Source organism: Protopterus annectens, chromosome 2.part1, assembly GCF_019279795.1.
Source record: "Protopterus annectens isolate FY-2018-M chromosome 2.part1, PAN1.0, whole genome shotgun sequence".
In the NCBI taxonomy this organism is placed as follows: Eukaryota; Metazoa; Chordata; order Ceratodontiformes; family Protopteridae; genus Protopterus; species Protopterus annectens.
Genome location: NC_056729.1, coordinates 1,012,264,648 through 1,012,285,894, shown reverse-complemented (window position 1 = coordinate 1,012,285,894; position 21,247 = coordinate 1,012,264,648). Strand labels below are relative to the sequence as shown.

Here is a 21,247-nt window from a genome sequence, read left to right as displayed (position 1 = left end):
TGAAAATGGGATGGGCAAATACATGGAAATACAAGTGCATAAAAGACAATTAAATGAAAGTCACTAGCACAATGCAGGGTTTATGTTCACTTATTGTTCCACTCTGTGTGTAATTATAGTTCAAAAATTAGTAAAAGTTTTGCATAATTGTGTTCAGGACTGAACACATACGTATGGCTCATTACTTGACTGTCTGCAGCTACTACAGGGAAATGACTGATAGCCCCTGTTCTCGTTCCTCCTTTTAAGCTATCATGAGCTGATGAGTATGAATATTTAATGAAGGCTTGCAAAATTGGAAAGGCAATGAAATGAACTTTTCTGTCATACTGCACTCTGCTGAATACAAACCACTTATCTCTGAATTCAGGAGTCCCTCACACAGTTAGCTTCATTAATGCAGTACTTTTAGTACATGTACCTGTATAAAAGGGAAGACAAGCCCCACTATGAAGTTGGATATCCAGTTCACACTCCCTGCAACCAAAAATGCAGCAGGCCGATCAGACTGCTGGAACAATTCTCCAGTTAGGATAAAAGGAATTCCACCTAGAAAAACAAAGGAGTAAAATAACCGCTGTAGTATTAGCCACCCAGTAACATTCAACATTATGTCCACATTTCTGTGTTAGAGGAAGGAGTACAAAAAAGATGTGCATTAGAACTCCTAGTCCAACTATGAGGTTTCGGTACGGATGATGTCACCAAATGTGTTATCATCCTTTGTTTATAAGGCATTATGGCTTGATGATTTCAACAGTGTATAAAAGAAAACAAAATAAAGATAAAAAGTACATGATTTACATATTTTAGACAGCAATACGTTGCATGCATGTGCATGTGTATGTATGTGCACACAATCACACACACAAAAACATATACCCACATGCCCCACCCTGCATGCACACTTGGTTGACTATACATTAAAAACTGTTAACTTTAACATATTACATTTTGATTTCTAACCAATTTTGTTTGTGTCTTTCAGCTTTTCCTGGTTAGGGGTCACCACAGTACTGAGGTGGTGGTGCTGTTGTAGCGTTGTCGCCTCACAGTTAGACGTTGCCCGTTCGATTCTCAGTTAGAGCGTCTTCTGTGTGGCGACATGCGTGAATGGGCGTTCCTTCGTTGAAGGTTGTGCGTTAGGCCCGGCAAGCCAGCATGTAAAACTCTACTGCCAATCATTAGCGGACCGGAGTTCCATGAATTTTTGAAATGTACAAATATGTACTCTCACGGCATGTGCATGTGATACATGTAAATGTGATGCATCAGCATCACATAACTGTATTAATAACTGTATTATGAATCATGAGTGCAACAGAATTGTCTGAAAGTGTACGTGTCTGAGAACATGTGTGTCCTTTCCTGTGCAGAACCTAAAAACAAAACTATGGATAACAACTGTAAAAGTTAAGATTCTCTGTTCTGTTACCATTAATATAGATTTATTATATCTCAGTATTATTTTCTTTGTAAATAAGCACATAGGATATAAATTGATCTGTTTGCCAAATATACTTCACAAGTGGTACTACAGATTTTTTTGAAAAAGAGGCTTGACTGCATCACAGCTTGCCACCCGGCAGAATAAACATTGGTTCTGTTTGATCTGGTCACACTGACTAATGTTGATAAGCCACTCCCATTCCATGCAAAATAAGAAAAAGGGGGGTTGATGACAACAACAAAAATACTTTTTGGCACATTCTTGACAACTGCAAGACTAGAAGGATAGCTACAGTGGGAGTGTTTTACAGTTGCCAATGCAGTTGGTTTGAATTTGGTAACTGCTGTCTGAAAACAGAACAGATGGTGATACATTTTGCAAAGGAATGCTCCAGTGTACCTACTAAAAAGATAAGATAATGAAGGACAGAAAGGAGAACTCATGTGAAAGGTGAGATTGTAAGTGTCCCGTGGTAGCATCATGTATGTGCTGCAAGTGTCCAGTGATAACATGTAGGTGTTTTGGAGAAATGAACTCCAAATGCGTGACACAATTTCTCTTCTTCTACCAGTGCTATCAAACATTTCTATCTGCACGAGTGATTCTTTTTAGTACATTAATAATGACAAGAATAGTTCAGTTTTTGACGTGACTGAGAATTTTGTGTTTTTTTTTTCAAAGCAACATGCATTTATCTTTTTTTTAAGTAGTTGAAATATGCCACTGACTTCCTTTTCAGATATCACTTTGTTGCATAAAGAAATTAGACACAAATAAAATGGACAAATACAATGTGATATTTTCAGATTATCCTTACATCAATTACATTATATAATATAATATAGTAATACAAAAAGTAATGGGTGGAAAACACACTTAAATAGCATAAAATAAGTAAGACAAAATGCACATTGCACCATATGGATGTCACTACCAGATTACTGAAACATACAATAAATTAGAATCACTGTCTGTGGGTTATTATGTAGCCCATAAAGGTACAGATAATATATTTAAGAATGTGTTTTGCTAAATACAGCAGCACGTTGTTAATATCGGTAGGATATTACAAAAAACGTATTCACATTCATTCTTCAATAATTCACTTTATCCAGTTCATGGACACTGGGAAGAGCTGGAGTTTATCCCAATACTCAGTGGGAAGAAGAAGCAGAACCTGATCCTACCAAAAATGTGATTATATAAAACAATGTATGGTAATCGATGTTAGTACTCTCTGTTATATAAACATTCCCAAACACCAAACAGAGCTTTAAAATGAGACTTCAGCTGTACCCGCTCTATTGGGTAAATGATTTCTGCCTTCATATTTATTGTTCTAAATTAGGCACCACAACATTCAGCTCACCTTACTGAGTGTTCCGTCACTCTGTCTCTCTTGTCTGAGTCATTCGTCAGCTCCACATTATCTCATCCTTCACTATCCCCTAGGGGTTTACTACCAAACTCTACTTATTTTTTTGGAAAGTGTTCTTTTCCTTGAACCTTATAACCTCCTAAATTTATAGTCCATAGATCTTCTTACAGGGATAGTCCAAAATTGCCTGCCTCTTCTTCCTCTTCTGTAGTGACTGTGTCATACCCACCTCACTTCATTCTCCATCAGACCAACCTCATCAGTAATAAACAGTCCAACTAAAACCCTGGTACATCATGGAAATATAGCAGCATATTCATGTTTGCCCATCTACAAGACAGCTGCCTCCATTAATAATTTTAATGCTACTTTTTCTCCGAAGAATCATTTTCTCCAGTCTAACCAACATCTTATAAAGTCTGCTGTAAACATAAACAACATGAACAGAAGAATTCAGCTAAATGTCTTCATCAGATTCAGCTTTCAAAGCCTACTCCTCCTGATGCCAGTTTACATCTTATACTTTAACTCTTTTAACGTACAGCAAAATGCATTCCTAGTCCACTTAATCAGCTTTCAGTTTAGAGGTTTTGCATACTGGCTCCTTTTCTTCCCGTGCACACCTCAGCTCTTAGTTAGCATTACAGTAAATACTAATTTTTATTTCCAAAGGTCTGAGCTCACTTTAAGATCAATATAAAAAGCTAAATAAAAAGCCTTGCCAACATATCTTTCTGAGTAATTTAGATGTCCAAAATGAACTCTAAAGTATGTGGCAACCAGTTACCCCTCCCACTATTCCTTGTAAGATTATGTTCATCAACCTCTGTGTCCATCTATATGTACCCCACTCCCTACATTTTGCACACTTAAATGACTTTAGTCCTGTGGTTCAATAGTGCAAGGTTGGATTCCCTCAGCCTCCATTACCTAAATGTGTGACTCTGAGCAAGTCATTTAATCAGACACCATTCCTGGACTGAGTATGAAAAAGGTCCACATAGATCACTGCTCTACCACAGAAAACAAATACTACATGTAATAATAATAATAATAATAAAAATAATAATAATAATAATAAATAAATAAACTTTTTCAGGCACTGCATTCAGGATGTGTTTTAAAAATGTAGGATAATAAAAATTCACACCTACAGCCTGACAACTCTCTATTACTATTCTCCACATGCTAGGATTTCAACAGTATAGGGTCATCTTTCAGATACATACCTGAGGAATATCTTGCCAACCAGCCTAATTCAGTTTGGTTGACTTATTTTCCTTTCAAAGTTATCTGCTGTGAATCCAACCACTGATGTCTTAGTCCTGGCATAAGAGTTGTCTGCTCTAAGCCTTCTAGCTTGTATCAAATGCAATTAATATTTTCTTTAACAATACCCCTCCAAATACTCTGCCCCCCTGTCCAGGACCTTGGACAATATCTCCCTTTTATCTTCCTAATTGCATCATTTGTACACTTCAGCTCAAGGTAAGCTCCCCACAGATTTTTCATTCCCTTGTCTGGTGGGTTTTATTAGCTTGTTTGTGCTGCAGAAAGCTGACAGTTGATAATAAGAGAGTAAATCAGTCTACATGATCTTAGAGACTTCCCTCCTAACTCTTGGCATACTAACCTGTGCAGGAGCTCCCTCGATTTCCACTTATTGCTGCAAGTCACGAAAGCATGAGGTTAATGAAACATAACTGTTTGCACTGCTGGCAACATGTTCTCAGTAGGCTTGTATTTCATGGGAACAATAGTCACAATTCCCTCCCATGTTACTAGTCCTCATACTGTTTTTAATGCATAAAGTCATGCCTTTACTTCAGCATTTGCTAATATTCCTTAACAACTTTCATATAAAATAGACAGGCAAGAAAATTAAATTATAATAGCTCCTAGAATTTTCTCCTTTTTTTTTTTTTTTTTTAACAAAATTTCCCTTTTCATGTTCATTTTTTTAATTCATGCCCAATCAGGCTTTCTATCAAGACTCATACCTGCTTTAATTATGACATTTACAAAAAAATTAAGATTTCTGTGAATTAAAGGTATATTTCAAAGTCATAGGACTAGTACTTAAAACGTTCAATAAGGAACGATATGATGTATGTTAATGAGACATTCTGTGGGAGTGGCTAATGCTAAATAGCCATATGGTCTCCCCAAGAAATACCTATTACTTAATATGGCTGGGTGAGTTAATCAACCTGGTGAAAAGATGGCGGTCACACATTCAACTGTTTGCAGGTTAAGTATAGAGAAAGTTCAGTGGAGATGACTTGGTGGTGGTGGGGTTAAGTGTGTGGATGTGTGAGGAAGAGACTGTGTGTGTGCGTGTGTGTGTGTGTGTGTGTGTGTGTGTGTGTGTGTGTGTGTGTGTGTGTGTGTGTAATTCTTAGGCATATATATTAGCTGATAATAAAGTCTTCTTTATTATGGCTAAAGATGTCAATGAAATGCATTTTCTGAAATCGTCTAAATGGACTTAACAGCAGTAAGTCCTTTACTCAACTGTTGAATGATTTTTTCTGAATCCCAGGTATAGGTTGCACACTGCATGCGAGAAGAAAGAGTTGTCATGAAAGATAACCTCAGTTTTGGCCAGAGTATTTTTAACATAAAGGCCAGTCTTAGATCAATAAATTAATTTGTTAATTTTCTACAGGTAGACTCTAAGATAAAATGCATCATTCACAGCAGAACAGAGTAGTTCAATAAAATGTGTTTATTCTTTCAGCAACCCAGTTGAATAGTTTAACTGACCACTTACATTTTCACATAATATAATCTTCATTAATTTGTAGAATTAGAGGAAGATCTTTTCTACTTGTTTTATTCTATTTGCACTTGTTTCTGTCCTGTAACTCCTGGGCCCATTTCATTTGCTCACTCAAAAAAAAAAAAAAATGTTATCTGCTTTTACTGTATTTGTGTTTCTTCCTACTTTATTTTGCTTTTGCGTCATCTTAATAGTACTCAACTGTATTTATTACTGCTTGTTGTAACTCATTCTAAGCCTTTTAGTTTAAGCACTTGGGCTTCAAACCAGTTGTTTTACAATAAGAAGGTTTGTGGTGTGCACTGTAGTGGCAGAACAGGTAGCTTACATCCTTCTAAGTTGGGAACTACTGATTGAGGGTTCAGTGTCTGTTATTCTAAAAGTGTATTAATTCTGGTTTAAGCACTTGGGCTTCAGGCCAGTTATTTTACATTAAGAGGGTTCATGGTCTGCACTCTTGGAGGAGAGGCTGGACTCTACCCTTCTGAGCTGGGAATTTCTGGTTAAAGGCTTATAGTGCCTGCATATTTGAACTGCTTCTTACTGAAATTGGTACACCTTGTTTGCTGTAGCATAGACTAGATCCAGGCCTGCTGAATCTAGCTTTGTTTGTATAACTTGAGCACTAATCCAGGCATTCTTTAAAGTATTCAATTGTATTTATTACTGCTTGGTAGTAACTTGATTAAAGTGTAGCTATCATTCTAAGTCTTTTGGATTAAGCACTTGGGCTTCAGACCAGTTGTTTTACATTAGGAAGGTTTGTGGCCTGCACTGTGGTGGCAGGACAGGTAGTTTACATCCTTCTAAGTTGGGAACTGCTGATTGAGGGCTCAGTGTCTGTTATTCTAAAAGTGTATTAGTTCTGGTTTAAGCACTTGGGCTTCAGGCCAGTTATTTTACATTAAGAAGGTTTGTGGTCTGCACTCTTGTGGGAGGAGAGGCTGGACTCTGCCCTTCTGAGCTGGGAATTTCTGGTTAAAGGCTTATAGTGCCTGCATATTTGAACTGTTTCTTACTGAAATTAGTACACCTTGTTTGCTGTAGCATAGACTAGATCCAGGCCTGCTGAATCTAGCTTTGTTTGTATGCTTGTTATTTCTCTGAAAGGCTAATTCCCCCTAAAACGTGGCTTTTCAGCGCTTCTGTGGATCCCTAGTGATATCTGCATTGCTTACTGTACTTATTTCCTTGTTTCACTTGAAAGAAAGTTACTGTTTGTCGTTTTAAGTTACCTGTAACACATTGCATTTAAGTTACCTGGCACTTGCTCATTAAAGCAATTATATAAGTCAGCACTAAAAAATTAAAAGCACTACACCCTCACAAACTTCCCTTGAGTACCTTGTTCCCCATTTTGCCCTTATTTTCAATTATAAAGGAATTCCCAATACTATTCTAGCATGTCCAAAGGTCAGTTGTCAATCTCCTCTCCAGTCCAGCTGGTGAATCTGGGAATCTTGTGGCAATGTTACAACTGCCTCATGTACACAGACAACCCTCTCCTCCTCCCAACAAATTCCAACACATGTGAGAGATGCAACCATATAGCCAAACTGGAGGCTAAGCTCTCTCAACTCAGTACTGGCATAACCAGTCAGGAGGAGAAGGAAACCACACTCACTACAATTCCAGTCTCACATAGACCTACCACGACAGCAAACCAAACACATAAACACACAAAAACATATTCGGAGGCTCTAAATAAAAATCTGCCTAAGCAGCAGAGACCTCCAAAGCAGACACTCAAGCAACCTCTACCTCAAAACAAAACACATGCAACACATAGCTCACAAAGCCAGTATGCCGAACAGTCACAGCCCTTAAGGCTAAACAAGACACCTGATACACTTGTAATAGGTGACTCTATCGTCAGGCACACTGATGTCCTGCTCACCAGGCTGAACAAGGAGAAGGTCACGGTGAGCTGCCTGTCAGGCGCTAGGATCCGCCACATAACACAAGCACTCAGGTCACTCCAAGGCAAGTACAAATATGACTCGGTCATTGTCCATGCTGGTGTGAATGACCTGAGACGTACCTCCCTGGACTACATGAAAAGAGACATAGAGGAGCTCTCTGACCATGTAGCCCAGGCCAGTATGACCCTGACCTAGAGTAGCATCTTACCCTCACAAAGAATGATGCCACAATATGAAGACAAGATGATCAATTTCAACAATTGGCTTAAGTATTGGTGTCATTCAAAGGGGATCCAATGCCTGTCAGCCTGGGATGACATGCTCGACAAGCCACGATGCTTCGCTAGGGATGGCTTGCACCTGTCACCCCTGGGCTTTCAGATATTGGCAAAGGCTCTTGCTTCCCCCATAGTGCCTTTTTTAGGCAAGGCTCAAAGACAAACCCACCTCCATAGGTATCACAAGGGATAAGAAACTAAGAGTAATGCTACTCAACACCAGAAGTCTAAACCTCAAGATGCATGCACTCGAAACTCTCCTTAGCATGGAGAACATCGATATCTGTGCAGTAACAGAAACCTAGTTCAAGGCTCCCGAGAGCACCCCAGCACTACCAGGTTATACCTTATACCATGCTTTTCGGCCCCAAAACTTGGACCGAACCACAAAAGGAGGGGGAGTATCAATATTCGTCAAAGATACCCACACCTCCAGGTTGGTGGCACAGCACGAAACATCAGAGACTATCCATGTGCAACTAACAGTGGGTAAAACTGCCTTCCAGTTTATAGTCTGCTACAGACCACCCTCCCAAACCCAGGAACCCCATTTGGCCTTCCTGAGAACACTGGAAAATATGAAGGTCTCTCCAAACACCATTATATTGGGTGACTTCAACTACCCAAACATAGACTGGGAGCATTACTCTAGCTCCAACACCCTAGCCCAAAGGTTCCTAGAATTTATAAACTCAAATTCTATGGAACAACTTGTTACCACTCCCACAAGAGGGGAAAATATACTGGACCTGATCATCACCAACATGGGGACTCTATGCTCCAGACCAGAAGTGTATCCCTCTCTGGTAAGATCAGACCATAAACTAATCTCACTGGATATTCACATCCCGACCCCACCCCCTGCCCAGAAAACCACAGTGAAAAACTTCTCTAAAGCAAATTTCACACTCCTCAAAACCGAGGTGGAATCCTTCAAAGACCCCGGGCCTGTGGAAAATATGGCCCAGACTGCAGAATCCTTTATAAACGCATTCTATGAACACCTTCAGGAATGCATGGATCATGCAATCCCAAATAAAACCAAGACCCCGTCCTCCAAAGGCAGACGTCCTGTCTGGTGGACCCCAGCCATAAACAAACTATACAATAGAAGGAGGAAGCTATTACATGATAGAGCAAAATCCCAAAAAGGGAAGGCATCTCTGATCAGTATTAGCAAAAAACTACGGGCACTCATAAAATCGTCTAAGGCCAGCTTCGAGAGAAATATTGCACAGGACACTAAGGATAATCACAAGGCTTTCTTTAGTTATGTTAGGAACCTGGGTGGGAATTCCCAGATATGCTCAGAATTACTCCAAAATGACAAAAAATACATCGAACCCACAGACATTGCCAACATCCTAGCTGACAGGTTCAGCGCAAACTTCTCCCCCACCTCCCCACCAAAAGGACAAATATCTATCCCAGCAGAGTGCTGCCCCCCTGACATCTCAGATGCTCAGGTAAGAGCCGCCCTCTCCAAAGCAAAAAACACAGCATCAGTGGGACCAGACAGTGTCCCGGGCTGCATCCTACATGAACTCCAAGAAGAGCTAAACCCAAACATAAAACTACTGTTCAATCTCAGCCTTACTACAGGATATGTACCCAAAGACTGGCATACAGCAACAGTGGTCCCTCTCCACAAAGGTGGTGCCTCAACGGATCCTGGAAACTATCGCCCAATAAGCCTGACTAGCTTGGTCTGCAAAGGAATCATGGAAAGAATCATCATGGACCTCATAAATAAAGATATTGGGGACCTACAGACACTGGATCCTACCCAGTTCGGCTTTGTTAAGGGCAGATCCTGCCTCTTAAACCTGGTAGATTTCTTTGAAACAGTCACCAAGGCCATTGACGAGGGGAAGGTGGTCCACACAGCCTACCTGGACTTCGCAAAAGCCTTCGATACAATACCCCACTTGGGCATTATAGATAAGCTCACCAGCTTAAATATAAACCCCTATGTCACTAGATGGGTTGCAAACTGGCTCAAGGACAGAACACACATGGTTAGAATTGCTGGAGCCATGTCAGACTCCAAACCAGTTACAAGTGGCATCCCACAAGGCTCAGTCCTGGGACCTCTCTTGTTCGGTATATATTTCTCGGAGGTACAGGCCAACATGGAAGGACTGTGGCTGACCAATTTCGCAGATGACTGCAAACTGGGCGCCATAATCGACTCTCCAGCCAACACAAGCATCCTCCAAAAGGGCCTCATAGAAACAGACAACTGGTGCCAGAGCCATGGCCTCAAGCTAAATGCCAAAAAGTGTATAGTCATCCCCTTTGGCAAAAACAAAGTGCCCACAAATTACCACATAGGTGGTAATCCATTAAGTACAGAAGAAGTAATTAGGGACCTGGGGACCCAAGTTGATAGCAATCTCTCATTTGACAACCACGTGGCCAAAGTGGTTAGAAAAACATTTTATATAGCCCACCTAATCATGAAGGGATTCACATCTAGATCAGGGGAGGTCATCGTGCCTCTTTACTCATCCCTCATCAGGCCCATAATTGAGTACAATGCCCCTTTTGGGATGTACCTTACCAGACACCTGCAGCAACTGGAAAGACCCCAAAAGTACCTCACCAAGAGGATCAAAGCCTCAAACAGATGCCATATGCTGCCCAGTTAAAGAAACTCCAGCTCTACTCAGTGGCATACCGCCTGCTCAGAGGTGATCTGTGCCTGACATATAAAGCCATGTCCAACCCGGAATTAATGGACATGCTGCACCTCAGAAAATCCAAATCCCATCGAGCTATGTGCTCGAGAGACTTGAACCTCAGCACTGAAATAAATGGGACATGCTGGAGGGACAGATTCATAACCCAGAGGCTCCCTTCACTTTGGAATAAAATCCCAGTTCAGGTTAGGCAGAGTCCCTCATTGACTCTCTTTAAGAGGAATCTTGATGAGTGGATGGGAGATTATAGGTTTACCCCGGGTATCACTTCTGTGTCACTGTTAGACAGAGGCACAGTATACAAACCTCGAAAAAGGGCACAGCAAAATTAATTTAAAATGGGTGGCAAAAGCCAAACACACTCTGTCCAGGCTTATATATGCCCTAGGGCAGATAGCCTAGTATGAACCTATGAACCTATGAACCTACTGTATTATACTGGAATTTTACTTCAGCCAGTAAAATAGTTTGAAATCGGTGATTAAATGGCAAATTGTATGTCCATATAGTTTACACACAAGGAAATAATTTCAGAAACAGAAGTGGTTATGAATAACTCGTTATTACACATTAGTCCTTGGCACAAAGCCTGAATGCTTATAAAGACAGAACCAAGCCTTCCTTGAGATTCTGCATTAGGACTCTTCTTTAATGCCCGTTAGGTCTTCAGGTGTGTTGTGAAAGACAGCTTCCATATTAAAGATATGCTGACTCAAGATATTAGATTTCTTGATTTTTGATCAAATATGAATACCAACATAATTCTGCCATATCTGCAAGTGGTTATGAAAACAGAGCTTAACTCCTTATGGGTGATTATACCCAGGTTGCTTGCCCAGAGAACATTCCAAACTGATATAATTATTAAAAGGGCCATTCTCTACTCAACAGGGCGGGGACTGTATGCAACTGATTCAGTAAGCAAGGTATGGTGATCACTTTGAAAACACTGACTCTTTCCAACAACAATAGTGGAAAATTAAGCCATGTATCTAAGTCCAAAAACAACTTAGCTCTGAGACTATCAAAATCTTTGTTCTTCAGAAATCTTCAGTATGGGCCTAAATAGACAGAAAAAATATTTATGATTAAGTGGGTCTCAACCGATTCCAATATGTGAAATGTCATTTATAGTGAGATGAATGTGCAGAGAAACTGCACAACATTTAACGTTCTTCAATTTATAACTGTAAACATTAGTGTAAATGTCAGTGGTCTTGGTAAAAGGGCTCCACAGCACCCCTCCCTTCACACCACCCAATGCTCCCATCCTGGTCTACCTACACTATCCAGACTACTTTTTTTCTTCCTTTTTTCAGTTTGCCTTACTCTTCAGTTTTTCCTGTATTCATTCAGCATGCTTTAAAGAAATAATTTCTTTAGTACAAAAAAATAAACAAATAAATACTGGGAAAACTGCTCCTGCTAGAGAGGTGCCTTAGGCGGCCTTCTAGTTGGCCTATGCCTAAGGCCAGCTATGTCTGGTACCATAGTGATAAATCAATGATAATCTTTTTAGTTTTACAGTGCTACTGATTTATGCGGTTGCTATTGCAGCAAGTAATTCAGTCTATTTACTTCTGTAATGAATGCTCTGTAGAAGCTTCTTGCATGTAAATTTGCCTTTTTCACACACAAACACACATGCACACATACACACAAAAGAAGGAATGCTTTCTTCTGAGAAAAAAAAAATGTATTCACAGATTTTGTATAAAATGCAGACTTAAACGACACAAAGTAAGTGATATGAAAGTCTACAGATTATTTTTTATAATTTTGCTAGTTAGTGTAGAAACTTATTTCTATGGGGGGTAGTTGCAGATTTGAAAATAATCTCAAATCTTAATGTCCTTTTGTTTGTCTTGCTGGGCAGTACTAGTTTACTGGGCATCAGTTAGCATTGATATGATACAGGGACATATCCTGGGGAATAAATCATGCATATCATACCCATTGCTTGGTCATGTGGTCAGAGGAAAAGTGGGCACATGTGAGCTCCCACAACACCATCTGCCATACTGCATCACTATTAGACTATCATTATTTAAAAAAAAAATAGCTTAAATTCTTAAAAAGACATCACTGTATCATTCAGACTGAAAATTTTCTTCCCTCTCAGGACTGATTTGAATAATGGAAAAGCCATAAAGATGAAATAAGCATACACATGCTTGTAAATCTGACATATTCTTAATATGTTAAACAAGCATATTTTCAGCCATTATTTCAGTGGCTGCAGAAATAAGCTAGGAACTGAAAGGAAAGTAATGAGCAGTAATTTGCAACAGGTTTGTTTGTCATACAAAAAATCAGAGGATAAATTTTTAATTACATTTATTGGAGGGATGATTTTATATTAACTGCAAATTATTTACAAGTGTTTTGTGGCTTAGTGGTGATAAAACAGATGCCTGCTTTAGGTCTGTATTCAATGGCCACACATACTTCTATCTGTATGGCTACTAAATTTTACTTCCTGAATGGATAAACATCTTCCCATCATATATTACCAAACTGAAAATGCTGGATAACTTCTGATTTTGGGAGGAGCAGATATCAAAGTAAACATTCTTATCTGACAGTAATGGTACAAACTAAATAATTATCATACATGTTCATACTAAAATGAATGGGAAACAGAACCCAGTAGTGAGAGATGCTGCTGTTTATTAGCATGACTTCTTACCTCTACCCTTTAAAACAGTTACAGGACATATTTATGCATTCCATGTCCTGATATTATGTATACCAACTACCTGAGACTAATCTTAGTGTTTACCTAGCAATATCTGGTCATTTGATTGCTAAGAGCAGCAGGTACTTCACTCTTCAGAGACAATGTTTGCTTGCAGGTATATCACTGACTTTATTGGAAGGAAACCATGCACATCTCTGGGTATTGCTCACATGGCAATTCTGTCATCTTTTTATTTGTTTATTTATTATGCTAATTGTGCTCGGAATGTGCTGCCTGTAGCTGCAAGCTAAAATGCATTACTGTTGCCCTAATTTCTTAAGCTTGTAACAATCAGACATTGCAGGTAATCACCAAAAGTGGCTGCCTGTTGGAAGAAGAAGTTCAGTCTGTGAATGAAAACAAATGACACTTAGGTGATTACTGTGAGGAGACTATTGGTATGGCTGATGAGAGATGAGGCCAGTGAACATATGTCTGAGATCAGCATGTTGAAATGCATCCGGGCCACTATTTGCTTGCTGTCTTTCATCATAGAGTAAGCCTATAGTGTACATAGAAGATATCTAACTTTTGGAATGTAGGGAGGCAGGTTGTGTCTCAAAGCACATGACAGTTACATGATCACTTTTGATCATTTATGTGATTTGTCCAGAAACAATTTATGAGTCTACGAACAAAAAGCAGATATTTTTAGTGAGACCACTTCTTCTTTTACTTTTTTTTACAACCACACATTAAAAATGTGTAAAAAAGAGGCTATTTCTGGGATCAAGTTATGTGGGAAGCAGATTGCAATTACATGATCCATATGAAACAATTTGGCTTGCTGGAGGCATTTAAATGTGTTCAAGAGCAACAAGTTGAAATACATTACTGTGGACATTATTTGTTTTAATTTCATCAGTAGTAAACAGCAGTATACATAGAAGGTGGATGCCATTTGGGGCAGGAGGTTAATAGGCATTTTGTATGTGAAGGCACAGGACTTGTTAGAGGCATTAATATGACTCTTTGTTCTCTGACAAAAACAATCTGAAATACATTATTCTGACCAGTGTGTCTTTCATATTCTTTTTGGTGAGATATTACAAATATATACAATGGAGTTGTATGTTTTACGGCATTTTATATGTGAAAGCAAAGGACAACCACATGATCAATGTTGAACAATCATTGGTATAACTTGTTGAAAGCAATGTATGTCTGAGAGAAGAGTACTATTATAGTTATATGACTTTTTCTCAAAGATAGTGTACACTGGGACACATTCCACAAGGAAAGCAAGTGTGTAAAAGGAGTTGAACTAGTCAAAACACATATCAAGTTGTACTTTATTATTATAATATGATATCATACCTAAGTTAAATATCTTTAGATTCAGTTCAAAACAAACATGCATGATTTTACTTTTTCAAATTGGGTGTGAATATATAATATTTAAAAAAATATTTTTATGAAATAATTATATATTAAAAAACATTATTTTTCCTTCTCCTTGAAAGTTTTTTATAGCATTTGGAACATTATTACATATACATGGAAGACATTAGCAAGAACTGTGACTTGACACACTACAATTCATTGTACAGATATTTTATTGATTCTACACATAAACACACATTCTAATTAATGAAATTAATTATTTATTTTGTTAGCCCAAGTAGAGCACCAACCCTACAACTAAACATTTAATGGGAGATTACTCAAAGACAAACAGTATAATTTGAACAATTATATGTTCTAGTAACGCATCAAAACAAGTGTGCATCATGAAAATAAATCTACCATTGATTGTACACTATAAAACACATTCAGGAGTGTATATCATAAATGTGCATATAAAGTAATTGTTGCAGAGTAATTCAGGAAGATGGAAGACGTTACATCAAGAAAAAGATTGCAGTCTTTAGCATACATTTAGGATTACATAAACTAATTATATGTGACTTACATTGTACTTTGCAGAGTCCTACAGAATTATATAAAATTTTATATATATATATATATATATATATATATATATATACAACAAGTCTTAGAAAACAATACCTTATAAAAACATTGCTTGTTGGTAAGGTAGTAGAGAGTATTCATTTAAGGGATAACTAGTAATAAGAACCACATTGATAGTTGTGCTGATCTGTTATGTTCCCTTAAAGGTAGAAATATAGTTGGGGGCACTCCTGGGGCTTGCATGTGACTGGATAGTCTGAGTGAGACATCTCTATGTTGCCTGGCAGAATACTTAAATATTTTCTTTACCACTATCACTAAAAGCTAGCCAATGCTAAATAACTATTTATAAACTTACCACTCGCATCCAGTTAGTAATAATAACGAATGTCTCAAGAAGTCTTCTTTATTTCTATATCTGTACACATTGTGAATTTATCCAGAGATATTGCTATCAAGTAAAAGACTAAATCTGACAGGGAAGGCATATAAATATTTTGCAATATACCCTTTGGCAATTCACTAGGACTCTTTACTACACTTCTCTAAGAGGTCTAAATGACTGATACATATTTGACAACTACTGGTAGAGACCAAACTGGAGGTAATAACAGTAAAGTGCCAAATGAAGAGAAAACACTGGGTCCTGCTGTATAAATGGGACCCCATGCAACATCATACACATCAAATAGAGGAACTAATTGACTGCCATTAGAAATTGGTATTAAAAGTAGGTGACATGAAGAACAACTCCAACAACAACTTAAGGGTCACTGGTTTACCAGAAGGACTGGAAGATGAAGACCCTGTCGCATTTATACAGTAAATGATAGCCAGCATGTTGAGACAATACACACCCCCTAGACCTGAATGTGTGCACTGCATTAATTCTAAAAACCCCTCAAACTAGTCTAGACACTTCATTGCTTGTTGTCTCAGTTACAATCACTTCATTGCTTGCTGTTTCAGCTACAGTCACAGGCTAGAAATTCTGAAGACTGTCAGGGAGTTGGGACATAAGTGCTTTACTGGCAAAGCTGCAGTTTTTATCACCCCAGATTACAGTTCAGCTGTGTTTAATAACAGAAAATATTTTTTGACACTAAAATGATTAATGGAGCAGGCTTCATGGTTCAACTGCACTTGTCTGCTCTGCTAGTAGTCTCTGAAAGTGAAACTTTTTAAGACACAGGATAGACAAGTTATTCTATGGGTCTATATTAGAAACACGAAAGTCGAATTACGCAAATACATATTCATCAACACATAAAGGTCAATGTGCGAAAAGAGCAAATAACGTAAATGGCAAAAGGGAGAACCCCGAACGTGATACCAGAAGCAACAGCGCCATACAAGTAAGGTAAACCCAACTCAAAAAACCTAAACTAAAACACTTTTCTAAACATTTTTGCAGGGGGGGGGCAAGCCCCCCTGCACCCCCCACACCTCCCTACTTAAATATACCAACTCCGAGACCACACTACAGTGGGGAAAAGGTTTAATTCATCATCCCCATGATCACTCTGCTGGCCAAGGAAATAGGTTCAGTGTTCTCCCTTTCACCATTTACGTTGTTCGCTCTTTTCGTACATTGACCTTTATGTGTCGATGTAAACGTATTCTCGTAATTCGGCTTTCGGGTTTCTAATACAGACCCCATTGTATAACCTCCCACCAACTATGTTCAGAGGAAAGGGTAAAACAAACCATGCCCAGTCTCTAGAAGTTGCCAAGAAATTGCCATGCAAACAAAAGAACAAGAACATAATGGAATTGTAACATAAAGTGACTAGAGAACAGGTATCCCTGCTCTCCTTCCAGCAACAGCACCATGTTGTTGACCAAGACAACAAATGTTTAACCCTGGCAGATGTCTCGGATGGGAAGGAGAATGTTCCAACAGACTATGTTGGCTAGATCCTGTACCAAAAGAGACAGATATTATTAAACAAGGCCAGGATCATGCTGTCCTTGCTCAAGTAGTATCTTGTGTGAAATCTGTGATGTCTTCAACCTGAAGTTCACTATAGCACTCTCATGCATGGCTTACTTCTACTCCTTCTAATACCCTTTGAGGTGGTCCCTTTAATAGTTTTGTAATATTGTGGACAAAGTTTCTTGTCTAGTAATATCTTTTAACTAAACTATGGGACATACTTTATTATGATTACATCACATTTAATGTCCTGTATGGAGTGCGATAAAACATATATGTATGTATGATGATAAGGCAGATGTTAGGATGTGATTTTTAGTGTCATCTGGGGAGATTATTAAGGGTAAGAGAGAGTGATATAGCCATATTTGGTGTGACCTGAACCCAACCAAGAAAAACTTTATTTATTTTGCACCACAAACTGGGCTGACTAGGGGATTGGATTTTTTTCTTGGTGAGCCATAATTTGCAGGAGGCGGTAAAAGATATGCAATTAATCCCAGAAGCTTTATGAAATCATACAGTGTTGATTCTGGAATACAACAATGATTACTAGCCATGTATTCCATTCATACAAAGAAGTGACCAAATCATACTTAAAAACCAAAGTGAAATGAAAGTCCTTAGTGGTTTCCTAGTTTCTGGCAGAAGATTTCACTATTGTCTGGGACTTTCTGACCAGAATGGGGCACATTTAAGCTACATCTGTTTTATTATGCTCTAAATTTGAGTCAAAGGAAACATACTGAGCTATACACCAACCCAGCTATTACTTATAACACATTACATGGAATAATGAAACAAAATGCAGGGACATCCTGTGATAATCAAGTTCTGCAGTGAGAGACAGAAAGATTTAAAATAGATATAAAGGGGGTCAGTTATGCTCTCATACAATAAAACTGGGCACTGATAAAGATATTCCCTTGGATTCAGCAAGCCCTGCACAGTGTGCAGGACTAGTGCAGGAGTTCCAGCAGGCAATATGTCCGCCATGTGATCCAGGAATAAGCAGCAGGGACATGCACGAGCTCTCCTGCACTAGTCCTGAACGGACACAGCTCCAGTATGCAAATTACCCCATTTGCAGGTTAAAACCATGTAAATTTGGTGAATTTGTGAACCAGGATACTAGCAGCCGGCTGTGCAGGACTAGTGTAATCTGCAGAAATTTACTCGGTTAGTAACCGAGTACATTTTTGCAAACTATAAAACAGAACCATGACAGCTCCAAATAAAGGGTATATATAATGTGTAAAGCATGCCAGTGGCCACATATATGGCCACTGGCATGGAAAACAGTTAAAAAAATAACTTTTATTTTTTTTTTAGCCGAATTTGACTGTTTAAGTGCAAGGCAGTAGCAAGCAAACGAGATTGGGATGAAAATATAAAAAATAACCTGAAATAAGCATTCTAACCAAAATCACTATTTTGCCATTATACTCAATGTCAGGCAGAAGACAACATGGCCAATGAATAGTGGTTGCTAATGGGGAAGGCTCAGTGTGGGACCTGTAACTAAGCATCAGCAGGCAATCTTATGCAAATGAGGGGAATGATACTGAAGCTCAGACTTTCCCTCAATGCTAGTCAGCACCCATCAGTGTAAGTGCAGGAATAGCTTGGTACAAGCCTAAGAGTTAGCTGATATCATCGGGGTGTGTGTCAGGCATACTGCAAGCAGATTGGAGCCCTGTGACTCGGATTTGCCCTTAGCTTAGCAGAGCTAAGCAAGGGTGTGTGTCTAAGGCTGCCTACAACTCTTTACATTGCCTAAGCGGGTGTGCGCACTGTGCACCAAGTTTTAAAGGCAAAAAAAAAAGTAAACCAGGAAATAGCAGGTCTGTGCACATTTGACCACTGTGTTTGCGCAGTGCGCCCCCGGGCTTAAACAGAAAGGGAAAACTGCAATAGGAAGGTAATCTAGGAGAACTAATACAGCTGACAGGTGAAATGTATCAGAATCAACCAATTACACAGGCGGCAGCCCAGCCCAGCACACCACTATAAACTATGCAAACACCATTCTCACTGTATTTTTCCCACATACTTTACACCACCGGTGTATACAAGTGGGGAAATTTTAACAAACAAAAACAACAAAATGATAGGGGCTGTATTAGCTATCATGCATCAACATGTGGAAGAGGCCGAGGGTGGTGAGGATGAGAATGCTGTTGACCAACCCACAGTGAGGAGATAGAGAAGAGTGTACAGACCCAGGGTAACCTACCAGAGACTACATGAGCTGGAGATAGTGGAGCACTATAGGGTGGACAGGGACCTCCTATAGCAAATTGTTCAGCTGTGCTGGCCACACCTGACACACAGAACTAACAGAGGGGAACCCATCCCAGTGAATACCAAGGTATGTGTAGGCCTAAGAATACTAGCTACAGGTACCTTCCAAAGGCCAAATGGGGATATCATGGGGATCTCACAGGCATCAGCATCCAGGGTACTCCACTAGTTCCTGGATGCCATGTCAACACATGCTGGTGAGCACGTATACTTCCCCAACACCCGTGAAGCGTTGGCCAGCAATATGCGTCTCTTTCACCAAATAGCAGAATACCCCGAGGTAGTGGGTGCTATAGACTGCATGCACATATGCATCAAAGCACCACCCCGGTGAGCAGGGTATGGTCTACATCAACTGCAAGGGTTTCTCCTCCATCAACTGCCAGATCGTATGCGATGCCCAGGGCACAATAATGAATGTGTGTGCTCGTTGCCCTGGAAGCTATCATGATTCCCACATCTGGCATCTGACGCAGCTGTACTAGAGATTTGCCAATGGGGAGATCCCTCACGGTCACCTAGTGGGGGATGCTGGTTACACACTGGAGCTGTGGCTGATGACACCCATCAGAAATGCACATACACCCGAACAAAAACTCCATAATGAGGCACACGCACAGACCAGAATTATAATAGAGAGTATGTTTGGGATGCTCAAGTCACAGTTCTGGTGCCTGGACACATCCGGTGGAGCCTTGCAGTAGTCCCCAGCTACATGTACTCAAATTTTCATCATATGTGCCATGCTACACAATTTGATCCTGTGGAAACAGCTGCAGCAGGAACAGCACAGGGCAGGGCAACATAGACCCCCACCATTTCCAAGGCCTGCACAGGCACAGAGTGACTCGGAGGAGGAACAACCTGAGCCTGCCCCAGTAGGCAGAAGGAGGCGTGCCCAATATACCATGGCCTTGGCAAGAGGCAATGCATAGCACATACACTGACACAGGAGGGACCCAGGGACCCAGGGAATAACACCTCTCTCTAACATCCCCTTGCACTAAGAGGTTGGGACTATTGGTGTTGAGGTAGGACTCCCCTCCATGTTCTGGACATATGGTAAACATATATATGTGTGTGTGTGTGTGTGTGTGTGTGTGTGTGTGTGTGTGTGTGTGTGTGTGTGTGTGTGTGTGTATTTATATATATTCATCCATATATCTATATAGATATATACACATATACATATATGGATATACATATATATATATATATATATATATATATATATATATATATATATATATATATATATATAAACACTCAAATATATACGTATACATAACAATATATGTCTACACATATACAGATATAAATACATATGCACATATAGCTATGGATATCTACAGATATATTGACATAGATAGGTATATCTGAATATATATGTATGCAGATATAGTTATAGATATCTACATATATATCAACATAAATAGGTATATCTGTACACATATGATGTGCATACATATTTCCACCTTGATACCTACCAGTCCGTGATTTTACAGACAGTCCCACATTTATTCCCATAAGATCCCCATCCTGCATCACACTTGGTAACATACACTCATTAATACCACTCATTAATGTATCATTCCTCTAAATGCCTAGACAAGTGATCAAAACACAAGACCTGTTACTCCATTACCTTCTTGACCTGAGTGGAGGTAGGTTTTACATGGCCTCACTGCTGTCATTCAGTGTTCACCCTCTGTATGTCCGGACATCATGAGCATGGCCTCTATATGTGAGGGGCTACTACATTCACTCCATAATGTCACGCACTGCAGTGTCATGTGTAAGTATTGCTCAGTACATGCCCAATATGCTGTTCAATCAACCTA

At 39.4% G+C, this 21,247-nt stretch overlaps 1 protein-coding gene across 3 annotated transcripts in view; it reads right to left on the bottom strand.

Moving 5' to 3' along the window:
• The window catches only part of SLC2A9 (solute carrier family 2 member 9), a 3,818,728-nt gene that overhangs the window by 224,220 nt on the left and 3,573,261 nt on the right, over window positions 1–21,247 (bottom strand). For all 3 annotated transcript variants that reach the window (XM_044062595.1, XM_044062594.1, XM_044062593.1), the window contains exon 12: window positions 422–549. In XM_044062595.1, coding sequence (XP_043918530.1) covers window positions 422–549 — 128 coding nt within the window. The remainder of the gene's footprint in view (window positions 1–421; window positions 550–21,247) is intronic.